The sequence below is a fragment of the Dermatophagoides pteronyssinus genome, unplaced genomic scaffold (assembly GCF_027571235.1).
Source record: "Dermatophagoides pteronyssinus isolate colony J.1.1.1.1 unplaced genomic scaffold, Derpt_VIB-CSIC_2022.12 sq0001, whole genome shotgun sequence".
Classification (NCBI taxonomy): Eukaryota; Metazoa; Arthropoda; class Arachnida; order Sarcoptiformes; family Pyroglyphidae; genus Dermatophagoides; species Dermatophagoides pteronyssinus.
The window spans coordinates 3,181,723-3,202,717 of NW_027461525.1; the positions used below are offsets into that span (position 1 = coordinate 3,181,723).

The window sequence follows — 20,995 nt, forward strand, 5'->3', positions numbered from 1 at the left end:
ATTATTATTATCATCATTTCTATGATCATGATTATTATTTTAAGCCATTAAGACGATCATCAACATTTATAAACACTGGAAGAAAGAAAAAATTGGCCAAAAATTTTTCAGATTATGAAATGTGAAAAAAGTAAACACACATTGAACATATTATATATTGTTATAAGTTACGTAAGTTTTTGTATTATTGCTGTAAGCGACATTTTTTTTCTTATTTACTGATGAAGAAAGCAGACAAAGATTGTCCATAAAAGTAAACAATACGAATAAATAGTTTTAATTTAATTTTTTGTTCTTTGCATTTAAGTATTTTGTTGATTTAAAAAAAATTTAGTAATGTTACTAGAACAGGTTTTTTTCTGACAAAGAGTAAAAAAGCTCAAACAACGATAATATCAATCTTAACCTTTGAAAAAAAATTTCATTATTCAAATGTCAACAATAATGCTCGGATAATTTTTATGCCTGAAATATTCATTTCTGTTTAAATTGTCGAAAATGACAGAAATTAAACAAAAATTTTATATGTTTGTAAAAGCGAATTTACGACTATTTCCATTGATGATTGCCATTTTGCTTCCGATTTTAATATGGTTACCATATTTATTGAATAATATGATTGATGATAATGGTGAACATGATTTTCGATTGATTCCGTTTCATGGTGATACCAGTAATGGATCACCATCATCTAATATCTTTTCTACACTTTTTGATTTTATTTCTGTCCTAAGTAAGTAGATCGGTTTTAACATTCTGAAATATATAACCAAATTTAATTTTAATTTGCAGTAATCATTACCGCGTGGATCCGCTATAAACAGGTGAAAACATGCCTGAAAGAATTGAACATTCTTCATAACAATCATATTCATAATGAACGTTTAAGGAATTTTAATTTCTTTTCCTTATCATTAGCATTAATGGTAGCAACTGGAGGCTGTTTAATGGGAAATTTTTCATTCAATGAAAATACTCTCACATTCTATGTTCATACAATTGGTGGTTTTCTATTTTTTCATGCTCTACTTTGGTATATGTTAATACAAACCTATCTTGCATGGATATTGAATCAAGATCCTCATTCAAAAGAATCTGTACCAATATCGATGATAATAACGACCGGAATTGGCTTCGCTAGCATCATTTTATTTTCAATATTTTCAATAATCGTTTCGTTGATAAGTACAAATATCGATACTATTCAAAATATACACGAACGTTATTATCAATCAGCGAATGATAAACACTACTATTGGTATAATCAAATATCGGCCATTAGTGAATGGATATATCTTCATTCATTGATACCATTCTATTTATGTTTATGGCGACGTATTGGCCATTTTAAAAACGATTGGAATCAAATATCATTTTGATCATCAAATTTATTGGCCAAAAAACCCTACTAGAGAGAGAGAGAGAGAGAGAGAGAGAGAGAGAGAGAGAGAGAGAGAGAGAGAGAGAGAGAGAGAGAGAGAAGAAAAAATGGTTTTCCATTTCCAGTTGTCATTGCTATTATTATTCTTTATTATTCGTGTAATGTAGGAAAACAACAATGTTTTCTTTGGGATTCTATCATCATTTCTATTTTTGGCTGCTGATCTGATGACAATGATGATGATGGTGATGGTGAATGATGATGGTGATCATCATCATCATCATTGTCATTACTAGGTTCCTTGTAACCAACAGCTGCAACATTTCACTTGCACGAACTAAAACAACAACAAATAAACGAATAACTTGATTTCAAAAAAGAATAAAAATATTACACAAACAACCATCAAAAAAGAATTCTGCAATAAATTTTTTCCCTATTCACAACACTGATACAAAATGAAAGATCTTTTTTTTAAAAAAAAAATCTGGTCATATTTATGATGATTCAATGGTACAGTTTGAGATATATAAAAAAAACGTTATTTTTCATGACTGAATACAATTATTAAATCTTTTTTTTTTGTTGTTTACATCATAAACTGTCAAATTCACTCTCATATTTGTCTAACAAAAATGAATATTTACGTGTAAGAAAAATGTTAAATTTTCTTCTATTTTGGATTCTAAAAATAGAATTCTTTATGATTGTTACATTTTCATTTTTCTTTTTTTTTCTGAAAAAAATCTGATACGGATATAAGGAGATTATGAAAAGAACTTTTTTTCAATCGAATAGTTATCCAAACCATTGATTTTTTGTGCCATTAATTCAAACAAAAGAATCATTAGTCTTTTGGGTATTGTAATATGGAAAAAGATTTGTTCAAATGACAAAAATTCACCATGAATCAGCAATTTGAAAACGATTTCAGAAAAATTATAGATAGTTAGTGTGTATCAACTTGTTGGCATTTTATTATTCAGAAACTGGTGCGAATTGTGCCAGAATTTAAAAAAATGTATTGCAGCAAAGCTATCTTTTCTTTTTAACTAACTTTCAAAAACGATGAGTGATGATGTAAATGTATAGAAAATAGCTTTTGATAAAAAAAAAAATCTATAGTGACAAGATGTAATGATTGACAAATGTAGAATAACAGGCATTCACATAGATGAAAAAGAAAATAAATGAACAAAATTTAATCATTAATAAATTAGAATTTTAGAATGTTAACAAGAATTAGAATCAGTGGGCCATGACATTTTCGACGAAATCTGGTCTTGATGTCAACATATCATTCGTCTTGATATTCATTTTTTACAATTATATCAATGAAAAAAAAATTCGCATTAAAATGGTCTAATCAATCATTGGAAAACATTACCGGAAATATTTTTCGCGTAAAGAACAAAAAAATATAGCAAAGGTGTAATGTGAAAATAAATGAGGTGCATAAATTATTTTTAAAAAATATTTTATCGTGTTTGTTGTCGTTCGATTATCCTCAATATTTATATATGTTGATGATGTTAGTCCATAAATAAAATTGATAATAAAGGATATTGTTTTTTTCTCATTCATAAAAAATATGAATTTCATTAACATTATAGTAGCATGTCAATTTTATCTTTGTTTTTAATAAATCGGATGAATTTTTTTTAATGAATATGATAATGGATTTATAGCCATAAATCGAATGAATCAAAATAAAATCACGAGTTATATAATAATGAACGAAAACGATCAATACTTTAATAAAATTATACAAAAAATCGAAAATAACATTTTGAAGATGACTGCTGCCACTTAATGCCATGATAAAATAAGTTTCAAATATAATGTCCAGAATTCTAACCGGATAATCAACTTGTCATATAGTTATGATTTGTCGTTAAGCTATTTGATATTCTTTTATTCAAGATGATAGTTATGAAGACAAAAAAAAAGTTTCAGAAAAAAACTAACATTTGGAAACGTACAGGTTTCTTTACATAAACTGTCTTGATTTTTCTAAAATATTCGTTAACATTTAGTTTCATCTATAATGAAAATAATAAATGAATCATCATTTTTTTCATTTAGTCCATTATGCTATTATGTGTCGTTATTAAGATTTATGTCAAAGATTGACGGCCTGAAGCGATACATATTGATAATTATTTATTAGCTAATTATGTTGAAACCTTAGAATTTTATAAAATAATAATTCTTTTCATATTTGGTAACATCTTTCTTTTTTTATGTCAAGATTTTTTTCTGAAGAAAAAAGGCGGAGCTCGAATAAAGGACGGACGGTTCATTTGATTTCATTTGATCTTGGTAAAAAAAACAATGATGACAAAAATGATAGGACTGTATCCCTACAGAAAAAAACAAGCCATTATGGAAAGTTCATCATCATCAAATCGAATAGTATTTAAATTCATTCAGATATTTTTTCTTATTATCGGCATTATCCAGTTTGAACACTTTTTTGTTGTTGATAATTCTCTTACGCAAGTCTAACTATATGTAATATTACGATATACTAGACTCTTTAGATATACGACGCCCTAAAACAAAAACCCATATAAAAAAATGAGAATGAAAGCAACAACAAAAAATACTTCATAGAGGTATGAGACAGGCGCTGATTTGAAAAAACCAATAAAAAATAAATAAATAAATAACGATGACCAAATTCGGGTGAAATCCAAAATTTTCAAACAGTCAATGTTTGTTTGACGAATAACGAGGATCCTTTTCTCATCATTATTCACGAGTTTGAATCTTTTACCGGAACAAGTTGAAAAAAAATTTCATCTTATTGTTCAATTTCACTGTTTCGCTGTTCTAATAAATTTTTGAAAATTCTGTCGAAAGTTGTTGCATTTCGTAAATACAGTTGATTTTATCTGTCTAATTTTGTCATTTTATCAACCAACTGTGGATTACCATGAATTTTATTTTATTGTTTTTATGTTGTAACAAATTCAATAATAAAATTTTAATAAACTTCAAGAATTTTTCCTAAATCTATCAGAAAAAATAGTGTGGAGTTTGTGTTTTGAATGTTTACTGTCGAATATTTTTCAGTTTGAGTATAATTTCAAAAAAAAACATTCAAGTAAGTTTTTTTTGCTGTTGATTTTTTTTACACCATCTTATTATCTAATAATCGATTTTGATTATAATTGTTGAAACGAGTAATTTAAAGAAAGGAAAAGATTGCTTCAAATATTGCAAATAGCACCTACATTCAAATTAAAAATTCTTTAATCAAATATTTTAATATTTAATGTGAATTGGTTAATGACATGTGATGATAGTCCGTTTCTTCAAAGTTTTTCAAAAAATAATCACCAATGGTTTGATCATAACAAATTATAACTGTGATACAATTTTTTCCAACTTTCGGAATTCGTTTATTCTGGGAATTGAGTGAAAACGGTCGTTCATAAATAAATGCAATCGCAAATTATACCATCATAATTTTGATGAGAATTTTTCGTTTTTGATTCACACTTCTTAATCGATCATTGACGTTACCAAGTACAATTATCCGAACATGAAACAATCGTTTAATAGGAATAGTAAAAAATGAAACGCCCATCAATGCAGTTGAGCTGAGAAAAAAAATTATCATTTTGATTGTTCTTGTATCATGATGGATACATACATGACAAATAATGAAAAAGAAAAAAACAATCGATCGCAACCATTATTTACGTTTCTGATTGAGATTAAATAATATTTTATCTATTGTCTGAAAAATATTTTCTCGAAATTTCAAATCATTTTCTTCACGTCAATGTAAACTTAAAATCAATAATGTGACAGGAAATATCGATTTATCTATTAGTTTATACCAATTAAGTCGATTTGAATCCAAAAGATCTAGCCAATCAAAACAGTTATGGACGTCATTGTTCAATTCAAAACACAATATACATCCAAATTCATTTGAATGAATATTGTAATATAGATTTTTTTTCATTGTTATTGATTGTTGCTAAAATTAGAAAATTTGTTATGGTGAATAATTTCAATTTTTTCAACTTGCGTGACGATAAAAATTAAATGAACCAAAATGTTATAATCAACAACAACAATAATTTATTATAATTCTAATTTTATTCACTGTTAAAAACACACAGAACAATTATTCGAATATAAAAAGCGTTATAAATGATTAAGAGAAAATTCTGTTGAATGTTGTTTCTCAGTGACCAGTTGGATTTTGAAATTTGTTCTCTTTGAAATGATTTTAATTTTCATCGTTATGGTTTGCATTATGGTGATGATCATAATGTTTTTCTTGATTTTTCAATGCACATTCCTTGATCAACCATTGTCTTGCCTAGATTCAAATCAGCAAAATGACATAATGCTTAAATCGCCAATTATTATGGATAATAATGATTATGGAAGTAATCAAAACCGATCCAAACTACAAAGTCAATTTCAAACCAAAACAAAAACAAATAATAATGATGTATTTGAACAATACATACCCAAAGCATTATTAGCCAATTTAAAAGAAAAAGAAAAAATTGAATTAGCATCTATGGCCATATTAACGGCGCCTAATGAAGTACAATTAATGGATCAGCATGTATTTCAACAACAACAACCAAAACGACCATCCTCAAAACCAGGAATGTTTTCCAGCACATCCTCATCAACGATAACGAAATGGACAAGCAATAGCAGCAATAATAAAATAAATTTACGGTCGACATTGGAACAACCACAATCGAGTCCATTTCATTCAATGTCTACAGCTTCATTTGAGCCAAAATTTTCTCATGTAGGATCACCAACTTCAATGATGGGCCCATCATCCAATATTCATTCTGATAGGCGTTTAATATTGATAACATCGACACCAGTTATGTTCAAAACAAATGCAAAACTTTCAAAAATTAGTGATGAATCATTGATCCAATCGCGCACGCAATCATCATTATTATCAAAAAGCCTTATAACCGAAAAAAAATCAAAAGAACGATCCAAAATTCAGAGTTATTGTAGTCAACCAAGAAATAAAAATGATAAAAGTAATGACTATAAAGGCAAATTGATTGGAATTCCAATGAAAACTCGTGTTGTTTCTAAACAACATCCAAAAGAATCGAATGTAGAGGATAGTTATAAATCGAAAATTTACTCATCAAATATCAATAATATTAGTCATCATTCTCGGCCATTAACATCCGCCCTAACATATCGGTCGTCTCAACCACGAATTGCATCAAACCAAAGCAGCAACAATAGCAACAACGATAGTAAAATTGAATGGACAAACATACGTTGACACACTTAATTTGATAACAAAATAAACTAACCAAACATATATAATCATATCGAATTATTAAACTAAGATTTCTATTTTCTATTTTTCATTGTGAAAGAATTCTAATTTTTAAAAAATTCTATTTTTTCATTTTCTTTCATTTCAGATTTCTTCTTCTTTTTTTCAAAATCTGCCAATTGCAAACAAATACAACAAATGATTTTTCAATTCTATAAATTAAATATTAATTTAAAATATCAATCCTGCCGATGGACAAAACAAATTTTCTGGAATTATAAAATTTTAATTTAAATATTTTTTTCATTGTGCTATTACATCATTGATCATCATCATCACCGGTCATGTTTTACATATAAATAGTGAAAGAGATTGACGTATTTTAATCACAATAAGCAATCGATTTTTTTTATCAAACTGAAAACCTAGTTATGGCAACAATAGGAGAGAATCATTTGAAATGGTCAGAATCGTCAATGTCCAAAACATATGATTTAAAATCAATACAACGAAAATATTCTTGTTCGAATCATTATCATCATCATCATCGAACAACAAAGCCGACTATAGCCATAGCAATAATATTGAAAATGACTCGGATTTTATTAGTAGTCTTTATATCAATGGCATGGCCACTGTCATCATGGGCACATTCACCGCCAATACCATCATCTCATACATCGTCAATTCCAATGACACTTTCTAATGCCGCTTTTCGACAGCGACTTCTATTTGGATCGTCAAACAAACAACAACAGCAATTCAATCCATACAACAATGATGGTTTGAACTATTATCGTTTATCATCACAAAAAAACAGCAATAATCAGAGAATTAAGAATAATCGTTTGGATAAACTTCGTCATTTATTAGCCAAAGCAGAAGCATTATCTTCATCGCCATCTCTTCCTTCATTGTATTCTTCGCCGCATGGTTTCAATATTAATCCGTTAAAATATTTCCATTATCAACATCAACAATCACCGAATAAAGAACCAACATGTGAAGAATTGCGTTTCCTATGGTCTATTAAACAATTTGTATTGCTCGATGAATTAGTCAATGAGAATTATTTGCGGAACAAAAACAAAGATACAACTCCTACAATAAATGTGAATAATGATAATAATATTCCAAGTGAAACAGATATTGAGGATAATACTAATGTCGGAGTCATTGACAATGGTAATGATAATGAGCAAGAAATATTACGGAAAATGTTGGCAAATATACCAAAAGAGAAACAAGTTTATATTACAAAAATTGAGCCATCTAATAGTAAAGAACTTGATGATAATGGTAGTGAAGAGGTAAAATTATCAACTGAAATGTCGCCACTGACATCGGAAAATATAGATGATAAAAATTCACAAAATGTCAATAAAAATGAAGCAATGGAAAAAACAGAAGCGGAAACTGTATCACCATATGGTATCGTGCATAACAGCCCTAGTTCTGCTCGTCGTGGTTTTAAATCGCAATTGCAACCGACAGCTGAAACAATTGGATTTTTCGGTGAATTTTTCGAAGATTTTTTTCCTTTACCAAACCGTACGAATCTTGTAAAAAGTCAGCGCTTAAATCAACAACAGTTACTCGATCGGTACTTGAATGGATACAATCTTCGCAATGGAAAACAGGGAATGAAAATTTCCTCACCATCAAGGCTTGTAACAGTTGGCAATGAAGATTCATTTAGTAATGGCATTGGACAAAAACTATCATTCAAACAAAATCGATTGAAGCAGAATGCTGAATCAAAGTCAATGTCATCGCCTTCATCATCAACATCATCGTCAAGAATAATGTTACCAGGATTTTGGCATGAAAAACCTGTTAAACCATCGGTCAATCTAATTAATTGACTTAGATCTAAATATGATTCCTGCAAAGCGCGATAAGTAACAACTGTCGATAATTTTAACAACATGAATATATTAACGGAATGTTCAACTGATTGGTATTATTGCATTCATTCTGTATTCACCATTACATTCTCTTTTAAATTGAGAAACTGTTTTTTTTATTCATTTGTATTTAGTTATCTCCTGAAAAAAAACTCAATCGCAAAACAATCATACAAATGATCTCGATTCAAAAAAAACCAATTGACATACATTAACAAGTACTCATCTTTAATTTACATTCTAGTTATAACTTCAAAATATTTTTCATTTCGTTAATTTACTTTGAGACATTGATAAATAAATAAGAAACAAAACTAATCTGTTAATGATAATCTCATTTATCAACACACACACACACACACACAAACACATTATATATAAATGATCATCTAATCGAAAAAAAGTTCCTCATTCATTTATTCTATACATTCAACACATGAAATATTTATCCGAAAATCAGAAAAAGTTCAAACAACTAAAAATTCGAAAAAAACTCATCGAATCATATCATCAGTTTATTAATGATATTAACGATTTATAATCATAAACATTTTCTTTTATCATCATCATCATCAATATTCATATATACATAGCTAATGTGTAACGTTTTAGCCATACACATTATAAACCCGTCAATTCAATTGAATTCTGCTTACCTACATATTTCTCTAAATCAATTCAACAATCTTGATTGATTGAATGATGGACAAATAAAATCAATTAAGATGGCACTTCGGCAATCCATTTTCCTTGGCCAACACATCCAATCATACATACATACAAACATAAAATACCAACACCGGTATTGCATTCGGTGGTTTCACATTCTTTTTTCTCATTATTGTTTCATATATATTCGAGCCAAACTTTCTGTATTTCTCTTTGTTATGTCTTTTTTTCCGAAAAATGATCCAATGAAAATAATATGAATAAATGAAATAAAATCTGCAATGCCAATCATTATGGAAAAAAACAAAACTTTCCTAATTTGATTAAAAAAAAATGGTCACCATTAAAAAAGTTTTTCAAGTGCCCTAATTTTTCTTCTTAATACCTGCGGGTCATCAATGATTTTACGAAAAAACAAACGTAAAAAATAGACACCGGGTATTAACGATTTTTATTACGATTTCAATTGGAACACCAGCATGAAAAAAATGGCACGAGAAATTCACCTGGACGACAATCAAATGAAAGATACGAAAATAGAATAGTTTTCAATATTGAAGTGCAACAATATTGACAATAACAATTTCAACTATCCAATTATTCGAACACTTTCAATATTTATAGATCGATAATCATAATGAATTCGATTTCATTGCAAAATTATGATGATTTTTTTTCATTGACGCCATTCTAGAAATTGATTAGTAGGTGTGGTGAAATTCATAAGAAACGACGAATAAATTTAATGTGTGGAATTCGATAAAAGATTAGCACCATTAACAAAAATTATTACAAGAGTCGCATTTTTATGATAATAATAAATGATAAAAAAATGTATTTCTACCTACGCATGAATTGAAACGAAGACAAAAGTAAATAAAATCAATATTCTCCCGTAAGACTAGACTATCTATCGAATTCAAAATGAAAATAGAAATAAGAAATGATTCCATATAAATTTAATATGAGGCGAAATTCGTTCATGAAAATTAAATAGAGAAAAAAAAATGATACAATTATATTTGGTTATCAAGGATCTTTAATTCATGATGATTATAAAATGAGAAAATGGCTTTCAATTCATTATCATTTTAATGAGTATTTTGATTTGTTTTTTAAATTCTTTTAAAAATTCATCATGATATGAGAAAAATAATGATAAGTTTGTGAATTCAATCGATGAATTTACTTTCAAATTTGCGCAGCTATTTGCGATTCATAATTATTAATTTAGTTTTCTATTCTTGGATATTCATTAATTTTATTCTATTTCATTGCGTTTTTCCACAAACAACAACCATGCAATTGTAGAGATACAGAAACAAAATATTTCTCCTTCATTCGTTCTTCATTATTTCCTGTTGATAGTTTCTGGTTATTTTCTTTCTTTATTCTATTGATTGTACATTGGCATTTGTATTATTTTTTCCTATTAATTCTGTCCATTATTTGTTAGTGTTTGATTTGATAAAGCATGCATCGGAAGAGGGTGTCAAATTTCGAAATTATTTGTGGTTTAAATATTGAATCAAACGGTAGAAAAACAAATTCAAATAAACTAAATAAATTTTTGATTAATTAAAATTTTCTACATTTACAGAACACGAATGTCACAATGGCTGGCCAGACTTTTCATTATTATCAATCATACCAAATGAAAAGCTAAAGGCAATAAATTTTTTCCGTCATTTTTTCAATTGTTTATTTTTGGAAATTAATAAAAAAAATATAAGAGAAAGAATTCACTGAAAATAATGTATGATAAACTACATCTACTTGGACAAACCAAATTATAATAGACAACAATTGAGATACAATTATCCATTGTAGAATTTAAAAAAATCAATTTATAACATACTTTAAAACATAAAATAAATGACAAATGAACCAAATTATCATTTTGAAACATTCATTTATTTAAAATTTATTTATATAATAATCATAATACAATGCATTTATTTATAAAATTGAAAAATCTAAAGTGGTACAGGAAAAATACACAATGTAAATTTAATTAATTTGTACAGATGAATAAAATGAAGCTCATATATCAGTCAGGATCCAAAAATTCGGGTGAAACAATTGGATAGAATCGATGTTTTGAGATGTATTTGAATGGAAAATTGGATACTAAATTTTATCTAAATATTTTAATGATGATCGTATTTACAATGTCCAATTTAATCACCAGGTTTCGTCATCGAAATGTCTAGAATAAGTCAGAAAAAAGAAATAAAAATTTTGAAAATTAATTATGAGTAAAAATTAGAGTAAAAAGTTTTTAAGAACCAATTTTTTTTGGTTGCTTAGGATAACGGAAATAAAAATTGCGGCTGTGTCACGACGGGTTGTGAAAAATAAGTTCAAAAACTCATCAATCAGTGAATGACTGGATGAATGAACACTACACATAACTTTAGATGATAAAGTCAATAATTAAAAACAGAAGAAAAATAAAATATAGAATGAAAAGAAACAACGATGCAAGCCTATATAACACTGATATTGCTACTGGATTCGTTTACAACAAAAAAAATTCTAGGATTTTCATGAATGATTTTGCTTTCGCTTTTTTACGTATTTCATTGATACCGATGACGTCAACGTAGAATTTTTATGAAAGAAACAGAACCATTAAATAATGTTACGATAAAAATAATGGAAAAATAGTGGTTATGACATTAAACAACAAAACCAGATTTGTTTGAAAAAAATTTTTGAATGAAAATTCTATTGGATGCATTATATTTGTTGGAACGAGTATGGCACCGAGAATCGTGAGGTTTCCAGCTGCCAATGAGAAAAAATTCAATTCAATTTTTTTATTCTAGATTACGGGGTCAATCCATTTTCATCAATCAAAAGTATTTGGGTTTTTGAATAAACAAAATCATTTTTTAAAAACGGAAATTGGAAAAACAACTTTGTGTCGTTTGAAATATTTTTTCTAGACTTTGAACGAGGAAAATCCTGTTATTTTTACTCGATGCCAAAAGGTTTGATTTAATATCCAATTATATCAATAATGATGATAGAATTAGAGTTTAAAAGTTCAAAAAAATTGTTATCGATAAAATTTTCCAATATATAATAAATCTAAATCGATGAATAGAAACAATAATTTAAAGTTCATTCATAGCTCTAGGCTTTTTTAGAGCGAAAATTCGGAAATTATGACAATTTTTTATTAGTAGTGATATTTTCAAATTCAAAGGCTAATTCCATTAATTACTATTGGATATAAGAAAATTCTTTATAAATCATAGTGATTACTTCAAAAAAGGAACAAATAAAATATAGAAATAGAATTCGAGAAATGGCTTAAACGCGTAGGTTAGTCAAAAAATCTTTTTTAAGGTAATCATTTTTATGGACTTCAATGAATTGGCCTGAAATGTAGGTGCTGAAATTCATGCAAAATAGCTTACTCAAATATTTGGAATACATATAAAAATTTAAAGATTTCTTGAGAAATATGAACACCAATGAATTCATCTGAAGAATGAATCATTTGTAATTCTATACTTCAAAATTCATTAATTTATGTCAAACAATTAATTCGAGAATGAAAACAAAATTGATCTGAAAAAAATTAGTTTTTATATAGTGCTTAAACAAATGAATAAATGTAGATAAATGATCAAATAACCGATAAAAGAAACCAATAAAATAATTTAGTTAAGATTCAAAGAAAGATCCATGTGAAATTCTCGTAGGCCGGTTCTAATTAAAATCGTAAAGCAATAATGATTATGATTATGAAGGTGTTCAAAGATGATAAAATCAATAATGAAGAGTGTATCAAGTATCAAACGATTTGTTTTATAAAAGAACAAGATTTATCAGGCATAAAATTGCCAACGGCCCTTAGATTTATCTTGAAAAAAAGAATGCACACCGTTTTCATTTATTAAACAAACAAAGAGAAAAAAGTCAATTATTTGAATGGAAAAACAACAGAAAAAACGCATTTGCAAAGATTTAATTAAGACAACGACAATTCTGTCGTGAATGACAATAATAATTCAATACAATAAAATGACCTGATCAATTCATAATGTATGAGAAAGAGAATTTGCCAAAATGTAAATATATAACCAAATGAATGTGATGAAACGAAAAGACTAATTAAATGTCTAACAAAGCGGATAATGATATAGAAGTTTCTTGCAATATGTAAACATTCATGGGGCCATATACATTCATTCGAATTGCAAGCAAGAATTTTATGAAATCTCTAACATAATGAAACAGTGTTCATAAAAATCATAAATACCGAATTTTTTAATATATGAAAAATTAATATATAAATTATGCAGTGTCGCAAATGACAACAACAGAAACAATATGGTGGTGTCTGTGAAGCGAACACACACACATACCATCGAAAAAAAACAAACGATTTCCCAAATGAAAACGAAATTTTTTCATGAATGAATGGACTAAAAATGATAATTATTAATAGTAATAGTAATCAAAATCATACAATATGATAGTAACCAGAACCAGAACAAAACACAAAAAGGTTTCAACCAAGCAAATTTTTATATCAAATTTATAAAACAACTAGAAAAAGATACCCGAATCGAAACGAACGAAAAAAAAGAATATTGGCAAAAAATTAACAACAAACCATGTTTCATTCATTCGATATTTGTTGGTAATAAAACTGGAAAAACAAAAATGAATAGAAAAAAAACAACAATCAAATTGTCGATTTATTATTTATTGCTTAAAGCTAATTCAAAAAAAATTACACTGAAAGCATCAGCAGTGTCAAGCGTTTATTCATCAAATGCAGAATATAATTTACAAATTCATAATTTTTCTGTCATTGGTGTATTTTTCATTATTCTTTTTCTGCCACTATTGAATTTCAAATATGAAAAACAAAATAAAAAAGCAATAAAAATTTGACAACATAAATCTGTCAAAAAGATGAAACACCAGTACGACCTGAATACATACAAACTAAATCGAGACCATAACATCGTATGGTTTGCCTGGAAGAATCGACATTTTTTCAAGTAGAAAAAATAACATATTTTTTGTGATCAATTTAAAAAAGAAATGTTGAAAATTAACTATAGACATTTAACAAATTTTGAATGAAAAGTTTACTTAGGCAGAAAATTCATCAATTTTTTTAAAATGTTATTTTCGTCAAAAATCATCATTAATTTAATGATAATACGTAAAATTATGGATAACAAAAAAAAATAAATAAATAAGCAAACTATAATAATGATGATTTCCAAAAACATATTCGCGGCATCCATTTATCTTTAGGGAAATGAGAATGTTAATTTAAAATAAACCAAAATTGGCATTTAACATCTATTTCTCTTTTTATTTTGCTTACGATTTGTGATAGATATGCGAAAAAATTAAAAATAAATGGAAAATGAGAAGCCTATCGGTATCAACATTTCAAAAATAAAATGATAAAAACAACAGAAATTCATATACATATTATTATAAATGAATGAGCAGATTTTAAATAAAAAAAACAGTAGAATAGCACGGAAACAACTGAAAAGATCTAGACAAACTTGTGATTCATTAACGGAAAAAAACCTAAGTAAATTTCAAAATATTTTTGGAAAAAGAAAAACGCAACGCATAAAATGAAAGGCTTCTCATAATAATGGAACGCTATTTAGTATATGATAATAATAATAATCGATTAATTGATGAGAAAAATAAAAAATAATGATAGTAATTAGTATTTAAAATGAGGAGAATAAAGAACCAACCAATGCAAGGAGTAAATCGGTATAATATTATAATTTATACAGGCGATGACGTACACATATTGATCAAGAGATGACGATAAAGATAATAATTATGGCCAAGAATCAATTAAATCAATTACGAGAATCACTGATGAAAATCACTCGTGTATCATAAAAAAAGTATTTATGTTAGTTGATCATTCATCCAATTAACAAGGCATTGCTGAAGAAGATGGAACGTTGTTTGGGTTAGGTGCTGAATTCGTTGATGGCAGCATCGACATCATCAAATGTGGCACAGTTTGAAATAACTGGGATAACGAATGACGAATAGCATGATGATTCTGTTGTATTCGCGACCGTTCGTAGTCATCATGACCTATTGATGCAGTCGATGACATTCGTACTGTTGATGATAGACTGGAAATGATACTTTCAAGATGTCTCATTACTTCGGGGTGGTTTACTTCAGCATCCTAAATGTGAATAAATATCATAAATGTTTTGATAATTAAACTGGTGGCAATCAACGGTAATTAAAAAATATATATCAAACCTTTAGATTTAGAATGGATTGTAAATGATGCAAGGATTGCTGCATCGTCAGATTTGGATGTACGATGCGTTGTGAATGCCGTTGTATGATAGTGAACATTCGTTCAATCTCTTCTGCAAGAACATCATCGATTATTGCAAATTTTGTTTAGAAAAAACTACCACTAACCGCTATATCCTTGTGCTTGAGCCATTTTTTTCCGACGTTGTTTCAGCCACATTTCATGACAATCTTGATCTTTCGGCAGCCTAAAATCAGAATAATAATAAAAATTAGAGCCAAAAAAATTATGAAATTGAAGACTTACATTGGCGGTACCATATTGAATTGATTAGTAAGCCATTCACAATTCAATGCTTGCTCGGAAGTAATACGTTTAGATGGATCCAAACAAAGCATAGCGTCTAAAAGATCAAGTGCAGCCCGTGGCATCCTGTTTGTGAAAAAGTATTCAGTTTGTTAAAAACAACAATTCAAGTACAATTGATGAACATACATTGCAAATTTTTCTCTTAAAACACGAGGGTAGGTGACTTTTGGTCGAAAAGATGACCAATAAGGCAAGTTTATCACCTGAAAATTCGAAAATTGCATTTGAGGAAATGGTTTGAATTTGTTTCTAAACTACTCACGGATGGCCAATTCGCTGGCGTAGGTGTACCGCAGTATTTACTTATTGCTTCTAATTGAAGCAATTCTGAATTAGCCTGAAATATAGTTTTGCCACGAAACATTTCGCCCAGAATACAACTGTAATAGATGCAAGAAAAATGATTTTCTAGAAAGAATCATTGAATCAGAAAAAACAAACCCGCAACTCCACACATCAATGGCCGGTCCATATCGCTCTTCGCCAAGTAATAGTTCGGGTGGTCGATACCACAATGTAATGACTTTGTTTGTATAAGGACGAGTTTTATCCTCTGCTGAAAACAATCGTGCTAGACCGAAATCTGCTAATTTTATCTGGCCACGGTTGTTCATTAATATATTCGAACATTTGATATCACGATGAAGGAAATTATTTCGATGACAATAGCTGAGTCCATCAAGTAATTGTTTCATTACATGAGCAATATTAGCCTCAGTAAAAACAACCAGACCACTGTCTAATAAACCCATCAAATCGTGGTCCATATATTCGAAGACTAAATAAAAAGCACCTTTGTCACGTTTGAATTCCAAAGCATCTTCTTTATCTGTGACAATTTCTTTTAGATTGACAATATTCTCATGGTTTAATTGTCGAAGAATTTTTATCTCACGGACCTATCAAGTGGCATACAACAAGAAATGTCAACAAAGAACAAAATCAAAACGAAAAAAACTTACAGCTGTAATAGGGAATCCCTCTTTTTCATTTTCAAGTCGAACTTTTTTCAAAGCCACAATACTATGAACATAAAAAAATAAATTGAGAACAATTAATCTAGAAACACATTTCTATCTTACCATTTATCCGTATCTCTTGCTTTATATACTTGACCATAGGTACCTTCGCCAATTTGAGAGATTATTTGAAAAACATCGACTGAACGAGGTTTAATATCACGTGCCGATGCTTGCTTATTTGGATTTACCAATCCAACAGATTTGCCAATTACTTTAGGACGTGGTAATGTCTTCAATTGACCATTTATGTTCAAAGTAATTGTACTGGATGGAAATTGAGGATGATGAATCGGTTGAATCCTTTCTATACTATTATTGTCGGCTATAATTAACTTAGTTGGCGAACTACTAATTTTTAAATCTGCAACTTGTGGCAATGGTAATTTGGACAGATGCGTAGCAGCAGGTATACCAGTGGCTGAAATAGATGATGCTTGTAGCGGCTGTTGTCGAATTGTTTGGAAACTTCCATTTTGCATGCTTGGCGTGAATGTTGTAGTTGTTGTTGATGTTTGATGTTCCAAAGATTGTGAATGGTCCGGTGTCCCACTGGATGTAGGTATTGGTGTTAGTGAATTTGATGAATCATTCATTAATGGTGTTCCAACATTCGATGTGTTTCCTGAGGAACGGGATGGCTGTTGAAGTTTTTTCATTTTGATTTTGTTAGCCAATTCGGCGGCCAAAGAATTGGATGAAAATTTCGTTTCGTTCAACAAAATATTTGATTTAGAAACTGATGATGCGGTTTTGTAATTTTTATAATCATAAGATGGAGACCTTGGGGATCGTGATCTAGAAGAACGATCTCGTTCACCACCAGACATAATATTCATCCTAGTACGCCTCAAATAACTAGAACCAGATAATGATCCCATAGAAAATGGAGGTGATCGACTTTTCGAGCGAGAATCTGCTGGCGATCGATTTCTATCTCGTGTATTCGATGAAGAATAAGGGCTATGTTGACGTTCAGAGGTTGAACGGTAATAATCTCGCTCTGAACGATGATCTCGCTCATTTTCAGAAGATTTATGATGATGGTGATAATCTCGATCTGAAGACCTATGATGGTGATGGTAATCTCTTTCTCGATAATCACGACGATCTTTTTCTCGATAATCTCGATACGATGAAGATCGATTCTGTGATGATGGAGATAAAGTTCTATAATCTCTACTTGAAGAACGATCATATCGATCGCGGGGCTGAGGTGAAATACGACGATCATATTTAGATGTTTTTGATGATCTTTCCACAGGCGATGGAGAACGATATGCAGATGAAGAATGATGATGCGATGATGAATACGTAGACATTCCAGGATAATTTGAATGATGATAATGAGATCGACCCGATGATGATGACTGATGATTACTACCCGAAGGTGAACGAGGAAGTCTTCGCATTGCTGCCGTTGATGATGAAGATTTTACGGATAAATCAGGAGGAGTATATGACTGAGATGAACGATCACGATCTCTATGCTGTGATGATTTTTGATAATGACGAATAGAGGACGAAGATGATTTACTATCATAGATCGGTGATCGAGACCTTGATCTAGACAATTGTCGTTCACGGTGGCCATCACGAATTGAACGACTACTTGTTCCATGTGTGAAATAAGAATCTTTCGCATATGAATTCGATGATAGCTCATACGTTGTTGTGCGATGATTTTTACTTGATGTATGTTCGATTGTTGAACGGATTTTTGAAGATGATGAAGAATGATGAGGATTAGGGAGAGGAAGAAGACCAGGCAACGGAGGTAAATGTGGTGGAGTTTTTGATCTTGATCGATATCGATAAATGGTTGCTGATTTTTTCGGATTATCATCATTCGACGAATCAGAGCGATTATATGAACCGGAACGGATCAAAGTATCAGAACAGGATTTTTTGGAGGCTATCGATGAATGTGCAACTTTGGATAACAAAGATATCGAGGGCGGGGATGTAGTAGAAATATTTAAATCAGCTTCTTCCTCATCATAATTATCGGAATTTTGTTTTCTCCGTTTATAAGACGAATAATTGTTTTCACTTGAATGAGATTCATATCGAGGATGACGTTGATCATCATGTTCTAGTTCGTCGGATGATGAAATTTCATCATGTGTGGGTGTCACACGATTATCGGCAATCGTAGAAGATACCATTCGTGATGAAGAACGCGATCGACTTGATGATAATGCAGGCGGTGAAGGATTACGTGAACGCTCTAACGAACGGTTATGCAATGGTGTTGTACGCTTACTAAAATGATCATTGGAATCGGATGAATCTAGATCAAGGTCACTTTTGAATGATGGAAGACTTTCCTCTTCCATTGCATCCGGTAGAATTTCAACTTCATGACTTGGCATTATTTCTTGATTACCAACAGGATCAATAGTATCAGGAACGATTGTCTCTTTTTTAGCGAAAGAATCCTGAACAACATCATCGATAGAATCAGAATCAGAAATTCTTTCCGTCAATTCTTCAATGACATTTATGCCATGAGAATTTGTATGACTTTTCGATTTTAGGTCAGCGTTATCAAAAGAATTTTCATCTTCAAAATTCTCACTGTTTTTATCCTTATTGCCATCAGGAATCGGTGAGGTATCTGGAGAGATTTCTTCCGCTTCAATCATATTGGATGATCGGGAGGAATTGTCAATCTGTTGTTTTTCAGAATCATTTGTATCAGGATGTGGTCTAAAAGTTGTTGAACCTGAATGAACAGATAAAGATGATGACTGTCTTTGATAAATTTTTTGATGATTATATGATTGGGTTTGAATCGGTCCCAAACGTTGAGAATTGGAACTTTCAGAAAAATTCGGATGTGACGCATGTTGTTTCAATGAATCATACGAATGAACATTTCTGTTTGTAGTTGAATCATAATGAATCTGTTTTGAAGATCGAATCGATAACAAAGATCGATCATTATGATTAGACATACAATGACGTTCATCAACATAATCATCTTCCAATTCGCCTTCTTCGATTTCGGCTGAATTTGGAACATTATTTTTCTGCTCATTTAACACACCTCGATCATCATCATCATCTTTGAGTTCCCCATCGGAAATGTCTTCGACTTCTTCTTCATCATAATTATCTCTTTTTTCAGCAACTTTAATTTCCTCAACATCATCTTCATCACTGATGGCATCCATTTCATCGGCAAAATTTTTCGTTAATAAATTGGAATCACTGTTATTTTTACCTATATTATTATACAAATCTTGATTAGTTAATGATGATGATCGAGTTAGTGTATGGTCATGAATATTATTATGAGACGTTGTTCGATTCAATGGTTCACGATGGTTCGATCCATCATCATCCGATTTGTCGCCGTAATTAAAATTTGTACTCGATTTGTTTTGTTGAATGATTGAATCATCACAGCCACTATCACCCTCATCAATATCGGATTGAGGAATTTCACCTTCAGATTTCACTTCTGGCGAATTTTGTTTCGATATTTTCAATTGTAATCCCGGCGGTGATGATGATGGTATTTCGCCATCATCTAAAGAGGCATCATTATCGAATATTTCTTCGTGTTTTTTCTTCGTTTCAGGCTCATCATCCGACGATAACGGCGAATGCATAGTCAACAAGCGAAATAAAATGATACTAAGTTTTACTTACTTAATGATTCTCTTAATGCGAAAAGAGATATTATCTTGGAAAAATTCTAAACAAACAAAGTATATTTTTCCATTAAGACAAAAAATATCGCTAAACTCACTATACAACACACTCGTAAAACCAGCGGAGAGCAGCGAAATTCAATACTGTTCATAGATGCCAGTACGTAACCATTTTTTTTATCATTACAGATGTTTAAGGTGGTGAAACATTATCGAAAACTGCGAATAAAAATTGATTCAAAAAATCATATTGATCCAGGATTCCATTTCACGGGTAGAAATTTATCTTTAAAAAACGGAAACTATAAAAAATATTCATTAGTCACGTGATAAGATCCAAAATTTAGGGTAGAAGCATTCCCAAATGTAAGAACGACAATGACAATTCACATTGTTGACT

At 29.8% G+C, this 20,995-nt stretch overlaps 4 protein-coding genes across 7 annotated transcripts; 3 read left to right on the forward strand and 1 right to left on the reverse strand.

The window, feature by feature from the left end:
• The first annotated feature begins 244 nt into the window (after window positions 1-244).
• LOC113793521 (DNA damage-regulated autophagy modulator protein 2-like) lies at window positions 245-2,095 on the forward strand. The gene is made up of 2 exons (XM_027343566.2): window positions 245-733; window positions 793-2,095. The coding sequence occupies exons 1-2, from the start codon at window positions 499-501 to the stop codon at window positions 1,377-1,379; spliced, it is 822 nt and encodes a 273-aa protein (XP_027199367.2). The 5' UTR covers window positions 245-498; the 3' UTR covers window positions 1,380-2,095.
• Window positions 2,096-3,606: 1,511 nt separating this feature from the next.
• On the forward strand, window positions 3,607-9,535 carry LOC113793305 (uncharacterized). The gene is made up of 2 exons (XM_075825094.1): window positions 3,607-4,490; window positions 6,826-9,535. The coding sequence occupies exon 2, from the start codon at window positions 7,109-7,111 to the stop codon at window positions 8,540-8,542; it is 1,434 nt and encodes a 477-aa protein (XP_075681209.1). The 5' UTR covers window positions 3,607-4,490; window positions 6,826-7,108; the 3' UTR covers window positions 8,543-9,535.
• Window positions 5,561-6,761, forward strand: LOC113793134 (uncharacterized). The gene has a single exon (XM_027343114.2). It carries the CDS (start codon window positions 5,625-5,627, stop codon window positions 6,678-6,680), a length of 1,056 nt encoding a protein of 351 aa, XP_027198915.1. The 5' UTR covers window positions 5,561-5,624; the 3' UTR covers window positions 6,681-6,761.
• A 1,610-nt stretch (window positions 9,536-11,145) lies between the features above and the next one.
• Cdk12 (Cyclin-dependent kinase 12) lies at window positions 11,146-20,722 on the reverse strand. Of its 4 annotated transcripts, XR_012846962.1 has the most exons (11): window positions 20,594-20,722; window positions 16,997-20,162; window positions 16,877-16,937; window positions 16,356-16,813; window positions 16,177-16,294; window positions 16,041-16,117; window positions 15,852-15,977; window positions 15,713-15,792; window positions 15,545-15,657; window positions 15,010-15,464; window positions 11,146-11,462 (listed from the first exon to the last, which is right to left on the reverse strand). XR_012846962.1 is itself a non-coding variant. In XM_075823540.1 (9 exons), the coding sequence occupies exons 1-9, from the start codon at window positions 20,551-20,553 to the stop codon at window positions 15,198-15,200; spliced, it is 4,857 nt and encodes a 1,618-aa protein (XP_075679655.1). In that variant the 5' UTR covers window positions 20,554-20,718; the 3' UTR covers window positions 14,921-15,197. The 4 variants fall into 4 exon arrangements, 1 of the variants encoding a protein (XP_075679655.1); XR_012846961.1 differs by having other exon boundaries at window positions 15,064-15,464; window positions 16,997-20,718; XR_012846960.1 differs by having other exon boundaries at window positions 16,997-20,718.
• Between the last annotated feature and the right edge of the window lie 273 nt (window positions 20,723-20,995).

Coding starts and splice junctions, on each gene's coding strand:
- LOC113793521 (XM_027343566.2), top strand. CDS start 499: ATGACAGAAATTAAACAAAAATTTTATATGTTTGTAAAAGCGAATTTA. Junction 734..792: donor TGATTTTATTTCTGTCCTAA/GTAAGTAGATCG, acceptor TTTAATTTGCAG/TAATCATTACCGCGTGGATC.
- LOC113793134 (XM_027343114.2), top strand. CDS start 5,625: ATGATTTTAATTTTCATCGTTATGGTTTGCATTATGGTGATGATCATA.
- LOC113793305 (XM_075825094.1), top strand. CDS start 7,109: ATGGCAACAATAGGAGAGAATCATTTGAAATGGTCAGAATCGTCAATG.
- Cdk12 (XM_075823540.1), bottom strand. CDS start 20,553: ATGCATTCGCCGTTATCGTCGGATGATGAGCCTGAAACGAAGAAAAAA. Junction 15,793..15,851: donor TTCAATATGGTACCGCCAAT/GTAAGTCTTCAA, acceptor TTCTGATTTTAG/GCTGCCGAAAGATCAAGATT. Junction 15,465..15,544: donor AATCCATTCTAAATCTAAAG/GTTTGATATATA, acceptor ATTCACATTTAG/GATGCTGAAGTAAACCACCC.